The 17,805-nt window shown below is 48.6% G+C and overlaps 1 protein-coding gene across 1 annotated transcript in view; it reads left to right on the plus strand.

Moving 5' to 3' along the window:
• The window catches only part of HYDIN (HYDIN axonemal central pair apparatus protein), a 152,597-nt gene that overhangs the window by 88,106 nt on the left and 46,686 nt on the right, over positions 1 to 17,805 (plus strand). The window contains 8 exon segments of the mRNA XM_074913662.1: positions 1,296 to 1,363; positions 3,316 to 3,551; positions 4,385 to 4,408; positions 4,410 to 4,486; positions 6,428 to 6,453; positions 6,456 to 6,562; positions 7,066 to 7,230; positions 10,629 to 10,799. Coding sequence (XP_074769763.1) covers positions 1,296 to 1,363; positions 3,316 to 3,551; positions 4,385 to 4,408; positions 4,410 to 4,486; positions 6,428 to 6,453; positions 6,456 to 6,562; positions 7,066 to 7,230; positions 10,629 to 10,799 — 874 coding nt within the window.

A 17,805-nucleotide genomic window follows, 5' to 3' on the forward strand; every position in this document is an offset into this window, starting at 1 on the left:
TCGTCCCCAGTCGTGGCTGGTTTGGAGGTAGTTTTCCATCGTCTCCTGGCAAGTGCCGTGACAGAAAGCATGTCTGTACCCTTTGCTTCATCTAAAGTAAGCTGTCAGGGTTTGGGAGGTCAAATCTGGTTATGTGAGGCCCCTGGAGAGGGAACTTCACCATCGGAAGGGATTTGCTACCTGGCTGATTCAGCTCCAAGAACCAAGAATTAGTGTTGGATTGAAACTCCTGAAAGTCAGTTTTTGAGTGCTTTTTGACTGTGCAGTCAGAAGACGCTAAGACCATAGGTGATTAGTCTTTACTTGGAAACCAACCTTACGAGGTCCTGAATGCTTGTTTCTTTGGTGTTTAGAAGGGGATACTGGACATGGGACACCACGTAATGAACTCAGGTCCCTCCTGTAGGATGCTGGGGTCTGTTCCTGTGCAGAACATGTGGGTAATGACAGTGGCAGTCCTGCGAATAAATTTGATAAATAAAGACTGTTCACTTTGGTCCTTGATTTTTAACTAAGAGGCAAAGGTGGCATTGATTGGCATCAAGCATGAAATAAATTAATGAATGTTGTGAAGCTTCAAGTGCTGATTTCAGTGGATGTTAGTCAGTTTTGGAGTTTGGATCCTGTCTGCTGAGTTTAAGGACAGGTGTGGTGGGTTCAGGACACCCATGTTTGGCTGTTTAAGACATGTTGCTCTTGGTGGTGTCAGCTGGTGACAAGCTGATACTTCGCTCCAAGATTCAGCTGTTCACTGTGTAGAACTGCTGCTGCTCTTCTCAATGGATGTTTGGGGCTCCCCTGGATTCATGCCTCAAAATCCAGCATGCGTAATGATTGTGTGGATCAAGGTCTTTGGAGAAAGGTGTTCGTACGCTCCATGGGCACACTAGTTCCAGCTAAGGAATACCAAAGCAGTGAACCTGTGGCTGGGAAGGCTCGTTATAATGAGCCCACTTTTGTGTGGACATCTCTGTGTCCATCACATTATGGATGGGGAAGCTGAGGCATAGAGCCATCCCTTGCTCAGGGACCTTCCTGGGGCCAGCAGCAGCGTGGGGGCACACCCTGCCGTGGTGCCCTGAGCCTCAGCAGCAGCTGTCGGCTGCTGACCACTTTGCTTTGGCTGCCTGCTGTCCACACAGGTGCTATGCTGAGCACAGGGGTGACAGGTTGATTTGAAATCCACCGTGGTTCTGAGAGCAGCTTTTACCCACCCGAGCAGTAAGGAAAGCTGAAGGCTTTGCCATTCTCTTTGACCAAGCCAATGCCTCCTCTGCCTGTTTTTGTCCTTGCAGGGGCTGTGTCACTGGACTGACTTTTCATTTCAACGTCCCTGCCCTCCACTTCGGTGATGTCTCCTTTGGTGAGTGTGCCCTGGGCTTGGGCCACAGGTTGAGAGCTCTGTGAATTACCAAACTGGAGCACTTTAACATAAGATCATCCATCACTCGTGCTCCTCCATAGCAGCCTTCAGGGTGTTAAAGCCAGGGCTGCTGGTTGCTTAGGAGATCTTGTGCCATTGTGAGATCAAATAGGACCAAAGGAATAGAAAGTCAGTATTTTCTGGTGTCCTCGTAGTCTGTTCAGTCCCAACCTCCCAGTCCTTTGCAGCAGAATGACTGTGAAAGTCCTTGTCCCAGAAGGGCCCAGAGGATGGGACTGTGGGAGAAGGGAATTTAAGCCTGTAGCTGCTCTGGGTAAATGTTTCTGTGGCAAGGCAAGGATACCATTTACCCACCTGACCTTAAGTGCCAGATGTTAATTCATGCTGTGAGGGCCCCTTGTTGTCACCTACCAGGTAACATGCCCAAGTAATAGCTCTGAATCAGGCACTGATGTCCTTGGACCATGGGCTCCTCCTTCCCCACCACAGGCCCAGCTCTGCTGACAGAGCCGGTGGCTGAGCATCCGGAGCATCTCCATCGAAATGCAGATTCTGGTTCTCCATCTCAGGCTCACAAAAGACTTTTTACTGAGATGATCTACAGTTTAAATGTGAAATCAATTGTGGACTGATTGAAGGGCCATTATCATTCTGCGCCCAGGATGTCTCTGTGTTTTCATGCTGTTCATGGACTTTGTAAGAAAACTCATTACCTTTCCTGAGCCGCTTTTCCCCTCCCTCCATCACCACTCTGCCACTTCTTTATTTCCTTTTGTATAAATAAAACAACAAGAAACACGCCAGGCAGAAATGTGGTTATGCAATAGGAGATTCATCCTCCTTAATCTCATTTCATTAATAAGGGCTTTTCAGCTGAAGGCAGCTATTGTATTTTTGCTTCTTTTAACTGTGCTGCTGACTGTTGGCCTGCATCTTGTTGGCCTTGTTTGGGATTGTGAAGTCTGTGTTTGTGGTTTTTATGCCTGTCCTGCCTCCCTGCTGGAGTAACTGCTGGAGGCGGGCAGTGGTGACTGTTATTGGACATGGAGAAACCCCCCGCTGTGGCTGCAGTTGGATTTCCTCCCCATCTGCATTCAAACGACACTTAGTGAGCAGGCCACGGGAGATGTCTCCTTCTCACAGAGCTGGCCAGCTGAGCCAGATGTCCAGGCCAGAGCAGGTTGTGGGCTGATATCTGCAGAACACCCCCACCAAGTGTGGTTGTATCACTAGTTTTCCACGATGGAAGGCAAGTATCACAGCTAAAGTGATGTCAGCCTTTGGGGGCCAGTGTGGCAGTGATATTCCCATTTGTTAGGTAAGGAGAAACATGATGTCGATTTCTAAGCAAGCACCAGGTTTGCCTCCAGTGCAGTGGGCTGTGAGTTGTCATGTGCTCAGTCTGGTTGCTCCAGACAGGAGATGCCTTAAGGATCCTGCCTAGAGAAGCTGTGTTAGAGTGCTTCGCATCATGCTATCATTCCCAATTTCATCCTTCCTTTCTTTTACTGTAGCTTCTCCTCGATGACAATACACTGCTTTTATATATTGAAAACTGTGGGAGTGTTCTCAGAGTTCACAGGGCATTTTACGGATTGAATTTTCCGAATAAATGGTCTGTCTGGATGCGCACTTGTAAGTGAGAAATAATTGGTGCTGGTTTAGGGGCAGGTTGAGAGAGCTCCTCACAGTTAGAGAGAGAGAAACTTGTGGTGTTCAGCATCACTAAGAATGGGCATTTCCAAGGAAGCAATCTCTGTGATCAGCATAAAAGGGACCTTAAGTGACAATTAATTCCTTGTGTAGCTTCTCAGCTGTACTTCAGATTGAAAAGAGCTAAACCCCAAGTGCACTTTTATCATAGCAGGCCATTCACACCAAGTATCACGGGATAGTTGGTGCATAAATTCATAGTTGTGTTATTTTCCTAGACTTTCCTCACACCTTGTTGTGTTGCCTCACTGACACCTCCTCGGTGCCCCCGACCTTCAACCTTCATATTCCTGGGGACGGCTTGGGAGAGCCCAGTGTCAGTAGCTTTGTTCTGCTGTCAGACAACACTCGCCCACCCCAGAGAAAGGGAGTCCAGTGGCACTTCAAGCCAACCAAATTTACCATAAAGCCCTGCAGAGGGACCATCTGCCCCCTGGGACTCCTGGGTATCCAGGTATGGGAAGAGTCCGGCCGCCCGTGCTTGGGTGGGTGGAGCTGGAGTTTCACTGGGGGTTGAGAGGGCTTTAGCACTGCTGGCTTTGAGCATAACACAGGTAGGATATCTGCACTAGTGTTGGGCTTTTGTTAGCTGCGTTTCTCTGAGACTGTTCTGAAGGAGCACTGTTTTGTTTCCAGAATTGTAAAATGAAGATCATGTACCATATGGTCAAGTACAGAAGCCATTCATGTGTTTTTGAGAGCTGCTTTGAGCAATTTCTTTGATTTAAAGTGGGCAGAGGAAGGATGAGGACAGAAGGTGGCTGTTAAAAAGAGAGATGTCATTGTATAAAGCAGTTTGCTTTTCTTCCCAGTCTTATTTCTCCTCTCCTGTTGAGCAGAATGAGTCGTATTCGCTGCGTGATCTCCAGTGGGGACTGAAAAAACTCTGGCATCCATGAACTGCACAGCATCTGCTGAGCCACATTTTGCCCTCGGCTTCCCAATATAAAGCTGAATCTGTTGAAGTCAACAGATTGCCTCTGCATTTATGCTATTGTAGTTGAGATTAAAAATTAGTCCCTTAATTTTAATACAGTGGTGAGTAGACCATTAGTCTAATTGTGCTTTAATTTAGCTTACATATGCCCTGATAACTGCAAGGTGATTTAAAAAAGCAGATAATGTCGGAAGACTTCTGTTACTCCCAGCAACTGTGCTCTGTACACAGGCCAGCAGAAGAATTAGGGCAAAGTCCTTCCTTACTGTGGAACGAGAACCAGAGGACAGCACACGTGGACAATGGCTTTTTGGAGCGATAAAATATTTGATGCTCTTCTTTTCCACCAGGTCACCCTGTGTTCCAACAGTGTGGAAGAGCTACTAGCTGGCACTGGTTGTGGACGTGTGTGGTGTTGGCAAGGAGGTGTTGGCGCTGCTCCTCACAGCCAGGTATCGGCGCTTTCCTTGCAGCTTGTCATCTCTCCTCATGCATCCATCACCACGCTGCCTTGCACGTGGTTTGCTGGCTTCATCTCCAAATGAGAAGTGCTGCTTAATGAGCTACTTCTGCCCAGCTAGATATGAGATCGGCAGTGTTTTGAAAGCAGCATGTGTCGAGAAGCACCTGTGCTCAACGGACAGGCATGGCCCTGAGCATTTTTCTAAAGGGAACAGTAATTATATTCATTATTGGCCTGGGTTTTGGTGCTTGAGGTATAATAAATTTCCCAAAGGGACATCTTTCCTCCTTCCTGCAAGTGGTGGACTTATGCTGGGATGCAACCAAAATTCATTTGGGCCTGAGTGAGCAGCCTGCTGAGAGCTGCTGTCTGGTTCAGTTAACGAAGGCACATGGAAATGGGGAAGGGACTTATGGCAGCACTGGTGAGGGAAAGCTAAAAGCAAGATCTTAGGAAGGGAAAAATAGTCCTTGATGTGGAAGGTGAGCTCAGGTTTCTCTGCTTCCCTCTGGTTCTTTTGAGCAATAACGTTCTCAGTCTTAAGCCAAAAGTTCTTGCTGCAGCCAGATTCAATCCTGTTGTGCTGCAGTGAGTGTCGGTTTAATTACAAGAGAGATGCAGTTCACTGGTGCTGTTCCCTCTCGCAGGCAGAGTCATACAGTCAGTGCCTGGGCTGCAGCTCTGTAAAACAACTGCAAGTGGGAACAGACTGTGCACGGAGCTGTGGAGGTGCAGGACCAAGGCAGCTGTAGGAACTGGGAGAGGGTGGTTCCCCACTGCCTAAGGCAGGGGGTGGCTTGTGCCCTCCATTGCTGGGGCAAAGGCCTGAGTTCTCAGGGAGGGCAACAGCGGTATGAAAGAGGAGGGAGTAATTTTTACTGAGACACTGGAGTCTTGTGTGTCTTGAGCCTTGGTGAGCGCTGCCAGCTGAACAGGAGCCAGCAGTGTGCCCAGGTGGCCAAGAAGGCCAGTGGCATCCTGGCTTGCATAAGCAATAGCGTGGCCAGCAGGGACAGGGAAGGGATCTTACCCCTGTGCTTGGCACTGGTGAGGCCGCACCTCGATTCCTGGGTTCGGTTTTGGGCCCCTCACTACAAAAAGGACATTGAATGACTCGAGCGTGTCCAGAGAAGGGCAACGGAGCTGGGGCAGGGTCTGGAGCACAGGTCTGATGGGGAGCGGCTGAGGGAACTGGGGGGGTTTAGTCTGGAGAAGAGGAGGCTGAGGGGAGACCTCCTGGCCCTCTACAGCTCCCTGAAAGGAGGGTGCAGAGAGGGGGGATGAGTCTCTTGAGCCAAGGAACCAGCGACAGGACGAGAGGGAATGGCCTCAAGCTGCACCAGGGCAGGGTCAGGCTGGCTCTGAGGAAGGATTTCTGTGCAGAAGGGGCTGTTGGGCGTTGGAATGGGCTGCCCAGGGCAGGGGGGGAGTCCCCATCCCTGGAGGGGTTGAAGAGTCGGTCTGACCCAGTGCTGAGGGATCTGGTGGAGTTGGGAACAGTCAGGGGGAGGTTCATGGTTGGGCTGGAGGAGCTTCAAGGGCCTTTCCAACCAAGATGATTCTGTGATTCTGTGCTCCTCGGTGGGAAGGCTCCCCCAGAGCTCACGCCTTGCTGGGATTGTTGGGAGGATCCTTGCAAGCCTCCTGGGGCAAAGAAAGGGGAAAGTGGATCAGGCAGCTCTAGGACAGGGCACCGTGTGCTGCCTGGGCACTTGGTGGCCTCTGCGAGGCCGAGTCCCATGGTTTGCTCCACCTTTAGAGGAGGTTGTTGAGTCAAAAGAAGTTAAAGGCGATTTATTGCTGTAGGGGTATTAAGTGTCTATTTGACAGTGACAAATGTGTTATGCTCCATTTCATGCTACTTGGGGAGTAAACAAACTCTACCTTCTCTCAGTATCTCCAATTCCCTTTGGGTCATCTCTCTGCCTAGATGCATAGTTCCTCCACTGTGAGTGCTCAACCCATCATGATGTTTGGACCGTGCTTGCTAAAATTACTTTATCAGCAGATGCTGACCCTTGTGAGTGACAGCGATCCTCCAGGCTGCTACAGGGTTCTTCCTCAGGTTTGGCATTGCATCTGCCTCCTGCCCTCAAACGTTATCAAGGGGTTTATTAGGGAAAAAAAACGGGGTTTGGATAAGACCTTGATGGTTTATATTCAAACCTAAATATTGCTGAGAACAGGAACCTACCTGAATATAAACTTCAGGAAGTAGTGCGGTTGGAACCTACCTGAATATAAACTTTAGGAAGCAGTTTAAACTTTTTAGGAAGCAGTTTATATTCTAGGCTTTGGGGTGCTTTCATGCAGGAGAGCTTAGAGGGTTGTGAAAAGCTGCTGCAAGGAGGCTGCCAGCACAGGAGTGGGTGTTTGTGGGTGCAGCAGCTTTTGGACCCCCCGAGGATGCTAAGCCCATACAAGTCATGTATCTTGCTTTGTGCCTTTCTGCTTTCTCTGAGGGATTTTGGAAAATGTGTGTGAATTGCCATCGTGGTAGATGTTGAAGAGTTCAAAGTTTCCTCCAAGGTCACTCCTGTGTGTTGCATTTGAGTCTGTCCCTTACAGGAACACAAGGAGGATGTTTCTGTGTGGTACTCCAGCCCCGTGCCGTGGGGGATTGTCCAGCCTCGCAGCTCGGTGGAGGTCCCGTTGACACTGGAGGCCCAGGTGACAGGAGAGCAGGACACTGTTGCTCATTTTGTGGTGTTTGGGAGTGAAGGGTCCCCTCTGGTGAGTTCTAGAGGATGTGGGCCTTGGTGCGACTCCTCTTGGTGGGGTGTGAAATGTACAGGCAGGGTTGCTAATTCTGGGGATCCTTCCCGGGAAAACAAGAACTTGTAATATATGGCTGGTGTGGACAAGGAAAGAAGGGATTTGTGGCACAGCTAATGCCTAGAGAGGAGGAAAGATGGTATCCTTCTAGGTGGTAATCTAAGTGTCTGATACAGCATTTAATTATGGCTCGGTGAGACGGGATAAGAAGGCCAGTCTGAAACCCGGAACAACCCCTGGGTGTTGTACTCTGCTGTGTTATTAGATGAACAGCAACTGCTGCTTCATTAGGCCTTTTGTTCAGGAGCACACAGGGACATCCCTGAATCCTCCTAACGCAAGTGCTGTGTAAGAGGCCACGCTGAAAGTCAGGCCCATCACGTCTGAGAAACACCCGCCACAGCTCTTTGCCAAGAGCCCCAGTCAAAGACTCATGAGTCTCCACACCGCTTGCACCTGGAGCACAGAGACCTTTTTTTTCCTACCAAGCTTGGAAATGGATACAGCAAAGCATTCCTGGCTAAAGCCTCCTGAAAGATGGTGTTCACATTCAGGCATACACAACACCAGCAATGACAACAAAATGTAGGAAGAGATTGTTGTAGGTAGTGTCCTGGCTTCATCTAGCTGAAATTGAGAACCAGTTTAGTTAATTAAACTTTAAAATGTTATTAAATTTTGAAGCAGCTGTTTTAAAATGTCTTGTCATGTCTCTGAGCATGAAGAGGATGTCAGAGGATTCCTGGGAACCTTAAGCTTTCTGTAACAGAAAGAAAGGCTGACATTTCAAAGGTAGTCACAGGGATTTAAACTTTTAATAAAACAAATGAAAATGATGCTGCTAAATCTTCTGGATGCCTCTGAACATCTCCATCCAGGCCACTGTGGATGTGCATGTAAACCAGTCAACAGGAAGGCCAGTGCAGGCCTTGCAGGGAAGTCTGAAGACTGACAAAACAGTTACTCATAAATATACGGCATGCTTCCCCTAAAAAGGAGGGGTTTTCCCTGTGAGAATAACCAATTGTTTAACTGCCAGCTTGGTTTTTAACTAGAGATTTCTTGCAAAGCTTTTACCCTTGGGTTAACAATTTGTAGTTTCAAATTCTACCTTACCTTAATTTTCTTTATCTGGAGATGAATATGTCAGTCTTTCACCCAGAGGATGAGCATTTCAGCTGGAGAGGCCTAGCTGTCCCTAAAGAAACGACTAGCACGAGACTGAGGGAGTGTGTGTCCCATTAAGTTGCTCTTTAATGTGCAGCGTTTGTGCTCGGTTGTTGCTGCACCCTGCAAGTGCTGGTAGAAACCACTCTGGGTCTATCGACAGCACAGACCTGAGTTTGTGGCTGTTGGGTGAGACTGTTGGCATTTTCTATAGTTCTGCCTTACAGCTGGAGTGTGGTTTCAGTAGTTCCCTAGTAGCCGGCTCCTCCAGAGCTTTCTGGGCTAGCAGAACAGCCAGTGGTCTTGTTCTACCTCCTGCACTGGTAGCACTTCCTACCTGTATGGATCATACGATGCAAATCTGACCTCAGGAGTGGCTGCAGTGTAATCCAATAATGACAAATATGAGCTTGCTCTTGTTGTCTTAGATTATGCTGCCTGGTCTTGATTCCGAGTCTTTACACTGTTTCAGGTGAAATGTGGTACAGATCTTTCATCTAGGTTGAGCAGAGGTAGAGTCCCTCCATGGCTCTGCTGCCTGGTATTTTATGGTATATATATGCCAGCTTCAGTGTGGTGTCTGTAATCTCCTGCATTAAGGAGCTGGTAAAACCCAAGCCTGGGGTTGCTGGTGGCGAGGCAGCCCCGTGTGCCGCGGGCAGGGGATTTGGCAGCTGGCTGCTCTCAAAATAAGTGGTCACTCAAAGCACAGCTGTCTGCCAGGGACAGACACTTCATTCCTAAACGATCAGATGTGACATTATATACCCATCGACAGAGCCAGCAGTGCTCTGTGCGTGGCAATATCACTGATGGCAAAGTTGCCATCTCCTTTTACTGCCTTTCCACGTGTGTCGTGTTGCCTGTAATGCTGTTGAACACGGGGGGGGGTTGTCCATTTTAAGAAGACTTCAGAGGAAGGTGTGTTTCTCTTTTATAAGCCCTTTCCTTTGTGAGGATATATCGTGTTAGTACACACTCTAATTGAAGCCAGGTAGCCTGGGCATCCCCCAGATGTTTTCTGCTCATCGCCAAAGGGTTCTGCCCTGCCTTTGCTGCTTCTGCCCTGCTGTCACTTGGAAGCAAAGCTGACTTGGTGAGGCACAGCAATTCCCTCCAGCTCCTCCTTCCTGGCAGCTTTGGGCAGCATCACCCAGCCTGCAGTTCTCAGTGCCTCCCTTTTCCCAGAGGGAAAAAAGGTCCATCATCATGCATGGCTTCAGCTCCTGATTTTTGAGGTACCAGCCCTGGTACGTGATTTTTGGCTCGCTCTTGCAGTGTCCTGTCAAGAGATGAGCATTTCTGGATGCTGCGCCTTCTGGCTGAGTTGGACTAGTGATTCTGACAGCTGTCAATGCCATTTCCTTGAGTCAGACATCATTAAAGGTTTTACATCATGGAGGCTGGTTTCTTTTGTGGTTAAATCATACTCTGTGCCCTCCAGCAAATCATAGAGCATCTTGTCAGTGTTGGGAGTTTTCTGCATTCAGATCTTGTTTAAGAGTTGGGGTGTTTAGAACTAGTGAAACCCAGCTTCTCATTGTTTTTAATGATGTGAGAAGGTGGTTTAGCAAAGGGATTCACATTTCTCCTCCAATAGTCTGTGCCAGTTCTGCAAAAACAAAACTTTTGGGTCTCAGCCTGTCAGAAGAAAAAATACTACTTGACTGATGTAATTAGTAATTAATGCCCATTATTCATGTAATACCAGGAATACATGTATGCACAAATCAGAGGCAACTAACTTTCGTGATCTTTACTCTAAAGGGCCTGATTTGCTTCTGACTTGTGCTGACTTTCACAGGTGTAGCTTTGGGAATGTTAAAGAAGTTACTGTCCAAGTGTGCTGTGCAGCAGCAGAAGTCAGGGAGGGTGGTTTGGGGCAAAATTGAGCAGTAAAAGAAGTGGGAACAGGCACAAGGTAGAGAAAGAGGAGTTAACAGTGTGGAGGAGGTGTGAAAAAGCAAGCACAGGTTTCTTTACACCCTGATAACGGGAGCTTGTGGCTTTCAGATGGGATCAGTCCAGGTCCCACACTTGCTCCAGGCCTTCTTTTTCAGTCTTACAGCACTGAAAACTTCAAACAGCCATAATTATTCCCCAGTCTAGAGTACCCTTAGAGCTGTCTAATCTTTTTAAACTTTCCCTGTTGTTTTTTTTTGATCTTTCCTACCTGCTTCCTGGAGCAGAAAATCCATTTAGTGAGCACTGGAGAAGGACCAGTTGTCTACGTGCATCGAAGTAAGATAAATTTTGGCTGTATTCAAGTTCTACAAGATGCTTCCCAACCTCTCCACCTCTCTAATCAGACTGTCATCCCTGCATCCTTCGGGGCAGAGATGATAAGTATCTGTGGGGCTGTTTTCCAACAAAAGGTGAGTTACAAGCAACCTGTGACTTGACTTTTATATGTAACATTTGCATATCACTATATGATTGAGAAAGCAATGTATTCTGTCACAGTGCAGCAAGAGGATTCTACCCCCTGGTTCTGGGGGCAGTTTTAGTTGGGGGAGCCCTTAGTAAAACAGAATTTGCGTAGATGTTTGAGCAAAAATGAGCCTGGATCATTTTTGCAAGTTCTCCCTTTATTTTGTGGAAGGTATTTAGCTGTAAAAGTCATGGGTTTGGAGCTCTGAGATCAAGAGAACCCTGTGGCCCTTTGCTCCTGAAAGGGCATGGATTTCCCTATGGTTTCCCTGTTAGATCTGCATTTCTTTGTGTCAGATTGCTGTTAATGATAGAGACTAGGGTGTGAGGTTTGTCCTCAAACTGCTCGCAGTGAGGTGAGTTTCACACCTACTGGGGGTCAAACCAGGTGGGTTGTTGCACAAAAATATGCTTGTAAGGGTTGTGTGCCTACAGAGTCTGTGGACTCCGTCGCATTGCAGAGCATCTCTGGAGACTCTCTGCAGAAAAAGGCTCTTTAATTCATGGAGGCTGCATAGTGTGACAAGCTGCATAGCTGAGGGAGGTTGGGTTGCTCCCTGACAGGGGGAGCAGGGCTGGTGCAGCCAGGACGGGCTGGTGTGCTGAGGCTGGGTGGTGTGTGCTTCCCACTGGAGGGGGGATCTGTGAGGGGCTTGAAACAGGGTTCCGAGGAGGTTTGTTCTTTTCCATGCTAGGTGGGTTGAACTTCCAGGGCTGGATAGCCCAGACCTGCCACTGTGGACTTGGTTGTGTCTGTGGATGGAGCATCAGGCAGTGTGTAAGAGTACAGGCTCAGGCTCCTGGGCCACAAGGAGGAGGCTGACTTTACCTCTTGATGCTTTTCCATCTGCCTGGGGGGATAAATGTAACCTCAAAGTGGGGGATTCCGCGGGCAGCTTGCTTTGATTCTACAATGAAAACCTGCTTTCCATCTCTGCAGAGAGCAAGCCACCTCGGATGGGTGGTATTGGTGTATAAATGATGGGTTTTGCATGCTCATACCAGGCACTGACCCACAGAGCTGTTTAGGCACTGCTGCCCTGGTCTCATGCCTTTCCTCCCTCCCTGGGCAGCTTGTGGTGTACCCAGGGGGGCTCACAGGGTATCTCAGGACCCTAAGGTATGGGACTGGGCAATAAATCCTGTCCTGCTTCATTGCAATCTCTGCAAATATTGTGGCTAATCAATAAATAGAACAATAATACAAGGTGTTTCAGGGATGGTTTCTTTCCCTGCAGGAAGGATGGGCTCTGCTGCTCCACTGTCCCCCCTGCTGACCACACAGGCTTGACTTACCCCATAATGAGCACCTCAGCTTCTCAGGACAGCTGCTGATCCCACAGAGGTGTCAAAGGCAGCAGGTCCTGAGAACCTGCTGGATCAGTCATTTCAACAAGGGATCTTCAGACTCTTCAACAGGGCAGTGCTGAGCTGCCGGGTGGGAGCAGCACTGCTGCAGGTGAGGTGTGCTCCAGCTGCTCCCCTGCCCTCAGCAGCTGCCTCCTTTGGTGCTGCTTTGCTGCCTCAGTTGAAGTTTTTCCCTTTGCCTGCTGCATTAGGTTGCCTGGAAGTTTGTTGATGGGAAGAAGAGAGGACTGAATAATTTTGGAAATAAAATTTGAGATGCAGTCAGGCATGAGGGAGAACTGCACACGTACATCTGAGAGCAAACACTGTCCTTTAGCTAGCTGGTGAGTGACTTGGGCATCCTTCATCCAGTTGTGCCCCTGAACTCAAGTCTTGTGCTCTCTAAGATGCCAAAGCTGCTGCTTTGATTTCCTGCTTGGAGACTGCTGCAGGATGGTGAGCTGTGATTTCCCTGTCTCCCGTTTGATGGCTAACCTTGAAACCGTGGCTGTTTGCAGTTAGGCTTATAGATCACGGTCCCTGCTCAAAGGAAAGAGGTATTGATTGAAATTTTCACAGCGGCATTGGATCAGCAATGCTACAGCATGCTGACTGGCAGCTCAACAAACTGAATGAGATTAAATTAAGGGGCAGCATCAGGGCAAGTAAAAGGTTGGTATCTTGTTCGAAACAGGAAAGGAAAATGCTGTAATGCAGATGGCCATGGTGCCACCTTGGTGGTGGTATCAACCATCACATGCAAATTGCTGTTCCTGTCAAGTCAAGATTTCTTTTTGCTCTGTGGGAGAAAAGAGCATTATCTGAGCAAGCCAAGATGCTTTTTTGTGGATAACTTCACTTTGGGGTAGTGACTTAAGGAATTACCTGGAGTACCCCTCATGCACAGGCTTCCCCATACCGGCTCCTCTCTGTTGGATGAGTTGAGTCTGTTGTGTTCTGTGAGTTGCAGGGAGTAGCACTGAACATCTCTGCCACCATGCCACCATAAAGAAAGAAATAAAACCCCTCCGATGCTGTGCATTGAGATGGGGCTTTTTTGGGTTTGAAGAGGAGCATACGGACGTCATGGCTTAGTCCTCTGCTGGCTTATCCCTGTGTGCCAGGGTGTCTGCAGGTCTGTGACCCCCGGAACCAGTGTGTCATCCTGTGCTGAATCCTCTGCATGTCTGATGTACTTCTTGTCAGATTGCTTTCCCAGCTGCCAGGCAGCCCTGTTAGAGGATCCTCTGGATCCAGCAAGGGGAGGGTTTGCGCCTTTTTGGGTAGAAAAAACTGGAGGAACAGGTCAGCATGAAGGGGCTGTTACAGCTTAGCTGGAAACTGATGCAACCTGCTGAAAAAGGTGGCTGTTTCTCCTCTGTGCTGCCACTGTCATCTTCTTTTCCTGTTTCCCTAAGTGTCTGATTTTTTTTGCCATATTGACAAGTGCAAAAGAGTTGTATTGGTTAATGGAAGTGTTTGCTCTCCCTGCAGAAAGGCAGAGAGGAAACAGCAGCTTTCTTTGATCATTTCCTACTTGTTCTTTGTCACTCTGTCTCCTTGGGGATCTTTTATTTGGCTCCTAAGAATGACATCTCTTGGCCTCACGGAAGGCAGCTGCATATCACGTGTGTGTGATCAGGAAAGACAAGACAGACCTAGGGTGTAATTTTTGTTAATCAGTGGCAGCTTTCTTCTGCCTGCGTAAGCACCATGCTGGGACTGTCATGTGCTACCGCAGGGAGGCAAACGGTGGTTTCCTGGTGCCTTGTAATGAGGGAGGAGAGCGAAAACCTTTCTTGGGATTTCCTCTTCTCATGACAGTCCTAATTTGGGGTCCTGTCTCCTTCGACCTGATCCTTGACCTCCCTAATCCAGAGCCCTGTGCTGCTGGCGGAGCTCACTGCTGCCTGGTTTCCAGCAGCGGTCGTACAGCCAGATGCGTTGTCTTCTTCAGGAGGGTGCCTGGTGAGTAGATCCCCTTCCACCTTCCCAGGGGTGAGCTGCCATCAGATTCAACTGGAGCCTGCATTGCAGAAGAGACCCAGTTTTGTTTATTTAAAAAACCCCAAAAGCTTTAATTCTTTACCTTCTCAGTAGGATTCACTGGAGAAATGTCAGCTGATTTTCAGGCAGCATATAAAGGCCCATGGTCAAATGCAGTGTAAGCAAGGGGAGAACACGTAGTTCCCATTCCTGTACTTGCTTCTCTCATTAGTGCAGGATTTGATTCATTTACTAATTTCATTGCTTACTATCTCAAGCTTTTGACAGCATTCCCTTTATTAAAGAAACAGCCATATGGAGAGACAGTAAAACATGGAGATAAACTTAAAGCCAGTGCCGATAAAAGGATGCTGCTTTAGTGATTCTGTTTCCTGTTCTGGCTGATGGGCGATTTTGTTGATATCTGAGCAAATTGTTCAGGCTGTGGGGAGGGAAGGCTTTGAAGAGCATGTTGGCATTGTTTGTAGCTCTCTCCAACTGCTCTTACTGAAGTCAGAGCAGACTTGAATTGGCAAGAGGGGCTGGTAAATTGCTTTTTTTTTTTTTTTCCCAAGCATCTGAATAATTAGCCAGCCCGTCAGTGTTTGCTCATAGCAAGACACAGGCAGACAGACAGTGCTGTGCCCTTCAAATGATATCTGCAATGCTGTTTAGAAATGAGTGTTAAATTAACTTTCCAGGGTATGGGCAGCACTGGCCCTGAATATGTGGTCTATTCCAAGGTGAGCAGAGTTTCTGAAGATAAGATGCACAGGCTTAACTCTTTCCAGAGCTGGCCCGCCAGAGCCTCATGGTGCTCCAAAAGCTCACCTTTAGACTTAAACCATTGGTTTAGGTTTTAAAGGCCATGTTTTGCTAATGCAGCAGTACCAATTTGCTAATTTCCATGCAGTTTAGTCTTGCCAGAGCCGAAGGGAACCATTCACTGTAGCCACCTGTGCCTGGAAACACACAGCATCAGTCATGAACAGGGGTCATGGCCAGGAGCATCAGTCTTGTGCTGATGACTGATTGTACCAAAACCCGAGGAAGGTGGAAGGCTGTGTCCCTCCCAGTGTCACACAGGCTTAGGTCTGGAGCATGTGGTTCTTAGAAAGGGGAGCACAGGTTTGGAGGAGACCTTGGAAAAGGTGCCTGAAACCTGGCTATGGGGGAGAGTTTGGTTTTTAGCATGTCAGGTATCTTATATGAGTTCATGCCCTTTCAGAATTGCTGTTTTCCAGTAATGGAAGAAATTGTTATTCTGCTTGTCTAGGGAGACTAAACTTGTCGTATCATGCTGCACCTGTTGGTTAACTGAATTAAAGAAGGGTAGAATCTTCAAGGCAATTATGCTCCTACAAGCAAGAGTGACTCAGCTGACTGCTTTTCCCTAAGGAAATGCAGGAGTTTGGTTGTCAAATGCAGTGATTGGCCACAGCTGACCCAGCCATGCCCATGTTCTGGCTGGAGAACTCTGATGTGCGGAGCAGTGGTCCTGGTCTCCCCAGCCCAGCAAGAGAGGGCAGATGGGACCTGGAGGGGTGAGCTATGGACAGGGGACACAAATGGAGACCAGCTTTGTTAGCTCACTCAGCAGCCTGCTATTGGCTGAACCAAGCTTGACAATTTAGGCTCTGTTGTCAGTGGCAGTGAGTGCCATGCTTTCTTTATTTTTAGAGGCTCTGCCTTTTGATTTCACAAAACATCCCCTTGATGGTGCTTTGGGGCAGAGGCTAAACCAGAGTGGTCCCCATCTGCGCTTTTGCTAAGGAGATGCTGGTGCTGAGGTGCCAGGAGGAGGCTGGGGGTTGGTGGGAGCATCTAGCCAGCCTCATGCTCTGATCTCTACCTCCTGCTGGCGCTCAGGGTGGTTTGGGGCTCTTTTCTGCCGCTGGCAGTTTGTGTGGCTAAAATGTAGCTTTGAAACGAGGAACGCAGTGTCGCCCGCCTCAGGACTGCTGAAACACCTGGGATGAGGCTCTTTGCACAACTGATATAGGATGGGGTTTTATTTCCCTTTCATGTGCAGGCTCCAGGGGGAGTGATGGGTCAGCTGATAACGGTGTGAATGCTCTCTCACTAGAGCTGTGGCTTGGTAAAGTACAGCTGCATTTTAATACTGAGTTCTGCTTCCTCTTTCACTTGTGCAAGGCCAGAATGACCAGATCACTTGAAGCTACTTAAAGCTAGTTAATTAAAGAGAAACAAGTGTGGTGGGTCCTCAGTCATCCCTTAGGGCGGGCAGCCGTCCATCTGTCCATCCATACAGCTCTCAGATGCATGGTGGTGTCTTATAACTGAATTTTGGCAGCTCTTATTCACCATGGAAATCTGTCCTGGGAGAAGCTAACGATCCCAGTGGTGAACTTATTGAATAAGTGATTGATCCCAACCCTTGCCCAGTACTCAGGGACTCTGTGCAAGCTCCTACAGGGACAGAAAGAGCCACTGTCTTTGTCCAGTGCACAGGGCTATTTCATCATGTTGTGGAGCACTCAAGGATAAGGGAGTAGCAGGGATGTTTTCAGAAGATCTTGGTCTTCAAAGTGGGGGGAATTTTTAGCATGGCTCCAAGAGATTCCTTGTCTCTGGGACGCAGCCTGGACCCACGTAGGCAGAAGCTGACGTGGAAACCTGAGTGAGCCTGGCCCGACAGAGCCTTTTGGTCCTGGCAGGTCTCCTGTTCAGTGGTGCGCTGTGCTGCCCCGTGCTGCCCCTTGGACCCACACCAAATGCTAATGAAAGAATGAGGACACAATGCGAATCCTGCTTCTCTGGAGTGGGCTGTTGGCCTGGCAGGGCCTGGTGAGTCTGTGTTGGGTCACCCTGGGAAATTCAAAGTCTGGCTCCATCGAGACAGCCTGTTATTATTCCTCAATCATAGTTTCTTGGGTACAATTCACTGCCCGGCTTGTGGCCAAGCTTTGATAAATGAGCTTTGTCAGAGAGCAGACTTGCAGATTCACCTCTGGAGCAGAGCTATGGGGTCTCCTTTTTGAGCAAGCTACCCTGTGTCAGTATGAATCAGAGGAAAAGTTGTACATTAATGGCAAAGAAAGCCTAACACCCACCGGCTTGGTGTGAACGTGTTGGCTGGGTAGCCCTGGGCTGGTGGCAGTGCAGTGGATGCCTCTGAGGCTAGTGATGGGCTGTGCACAGGATGCAGGGGCAGCAGAGGAGGGTTGGTGGGATCCTGTGTGGTCTGTGAGGCCCCAGAGTTGTTTACCCTGTGCCAACTACCTTCCTCCATTCCCTTCTCCTCTTGCTTTTTATGAAGACTTTCTTTTGCAGCTTTAGAGGACAAATTAAATGGAGGTGATTGATTTTGCCAGCACCTGGAATAATTTTGATGCCTTTGGCATGCTCCATCCCAGGGTGCTGGCGTGCAGACTTGACCTGCTCTCCATGCAGGGCACAGCCAGCCTAAGGAGTTCTCATAGCTGGGGCACCTCCACACGCTGCTGGGACCCTGCCTGCTCAGCAAGTTATTGCTTCCCTGGCCCCCAGCTAGTCTTACCCTTCCTAGCAGAGGTCACTTTGGGGGGTTATTTAAAATGCTTCCCAAGACTTCAAAGTGCTGCTTGGTTTTCTGACGCTCTT

The sequence above is a fragment of the Athene noctua genome, chromosome 9 (assembly GCF_965140245.1).
Source record: "Athene noctua chromosome 9, bAthNoc1.hap1.1, whole genome shotgun sequence".
In the NCBI taxonomy this organism is placed as follows: Eukaryota; Metazoa; Chordata; class Aves; order Strigiformes; family Strigidae; genus Athene; species Athene noctua.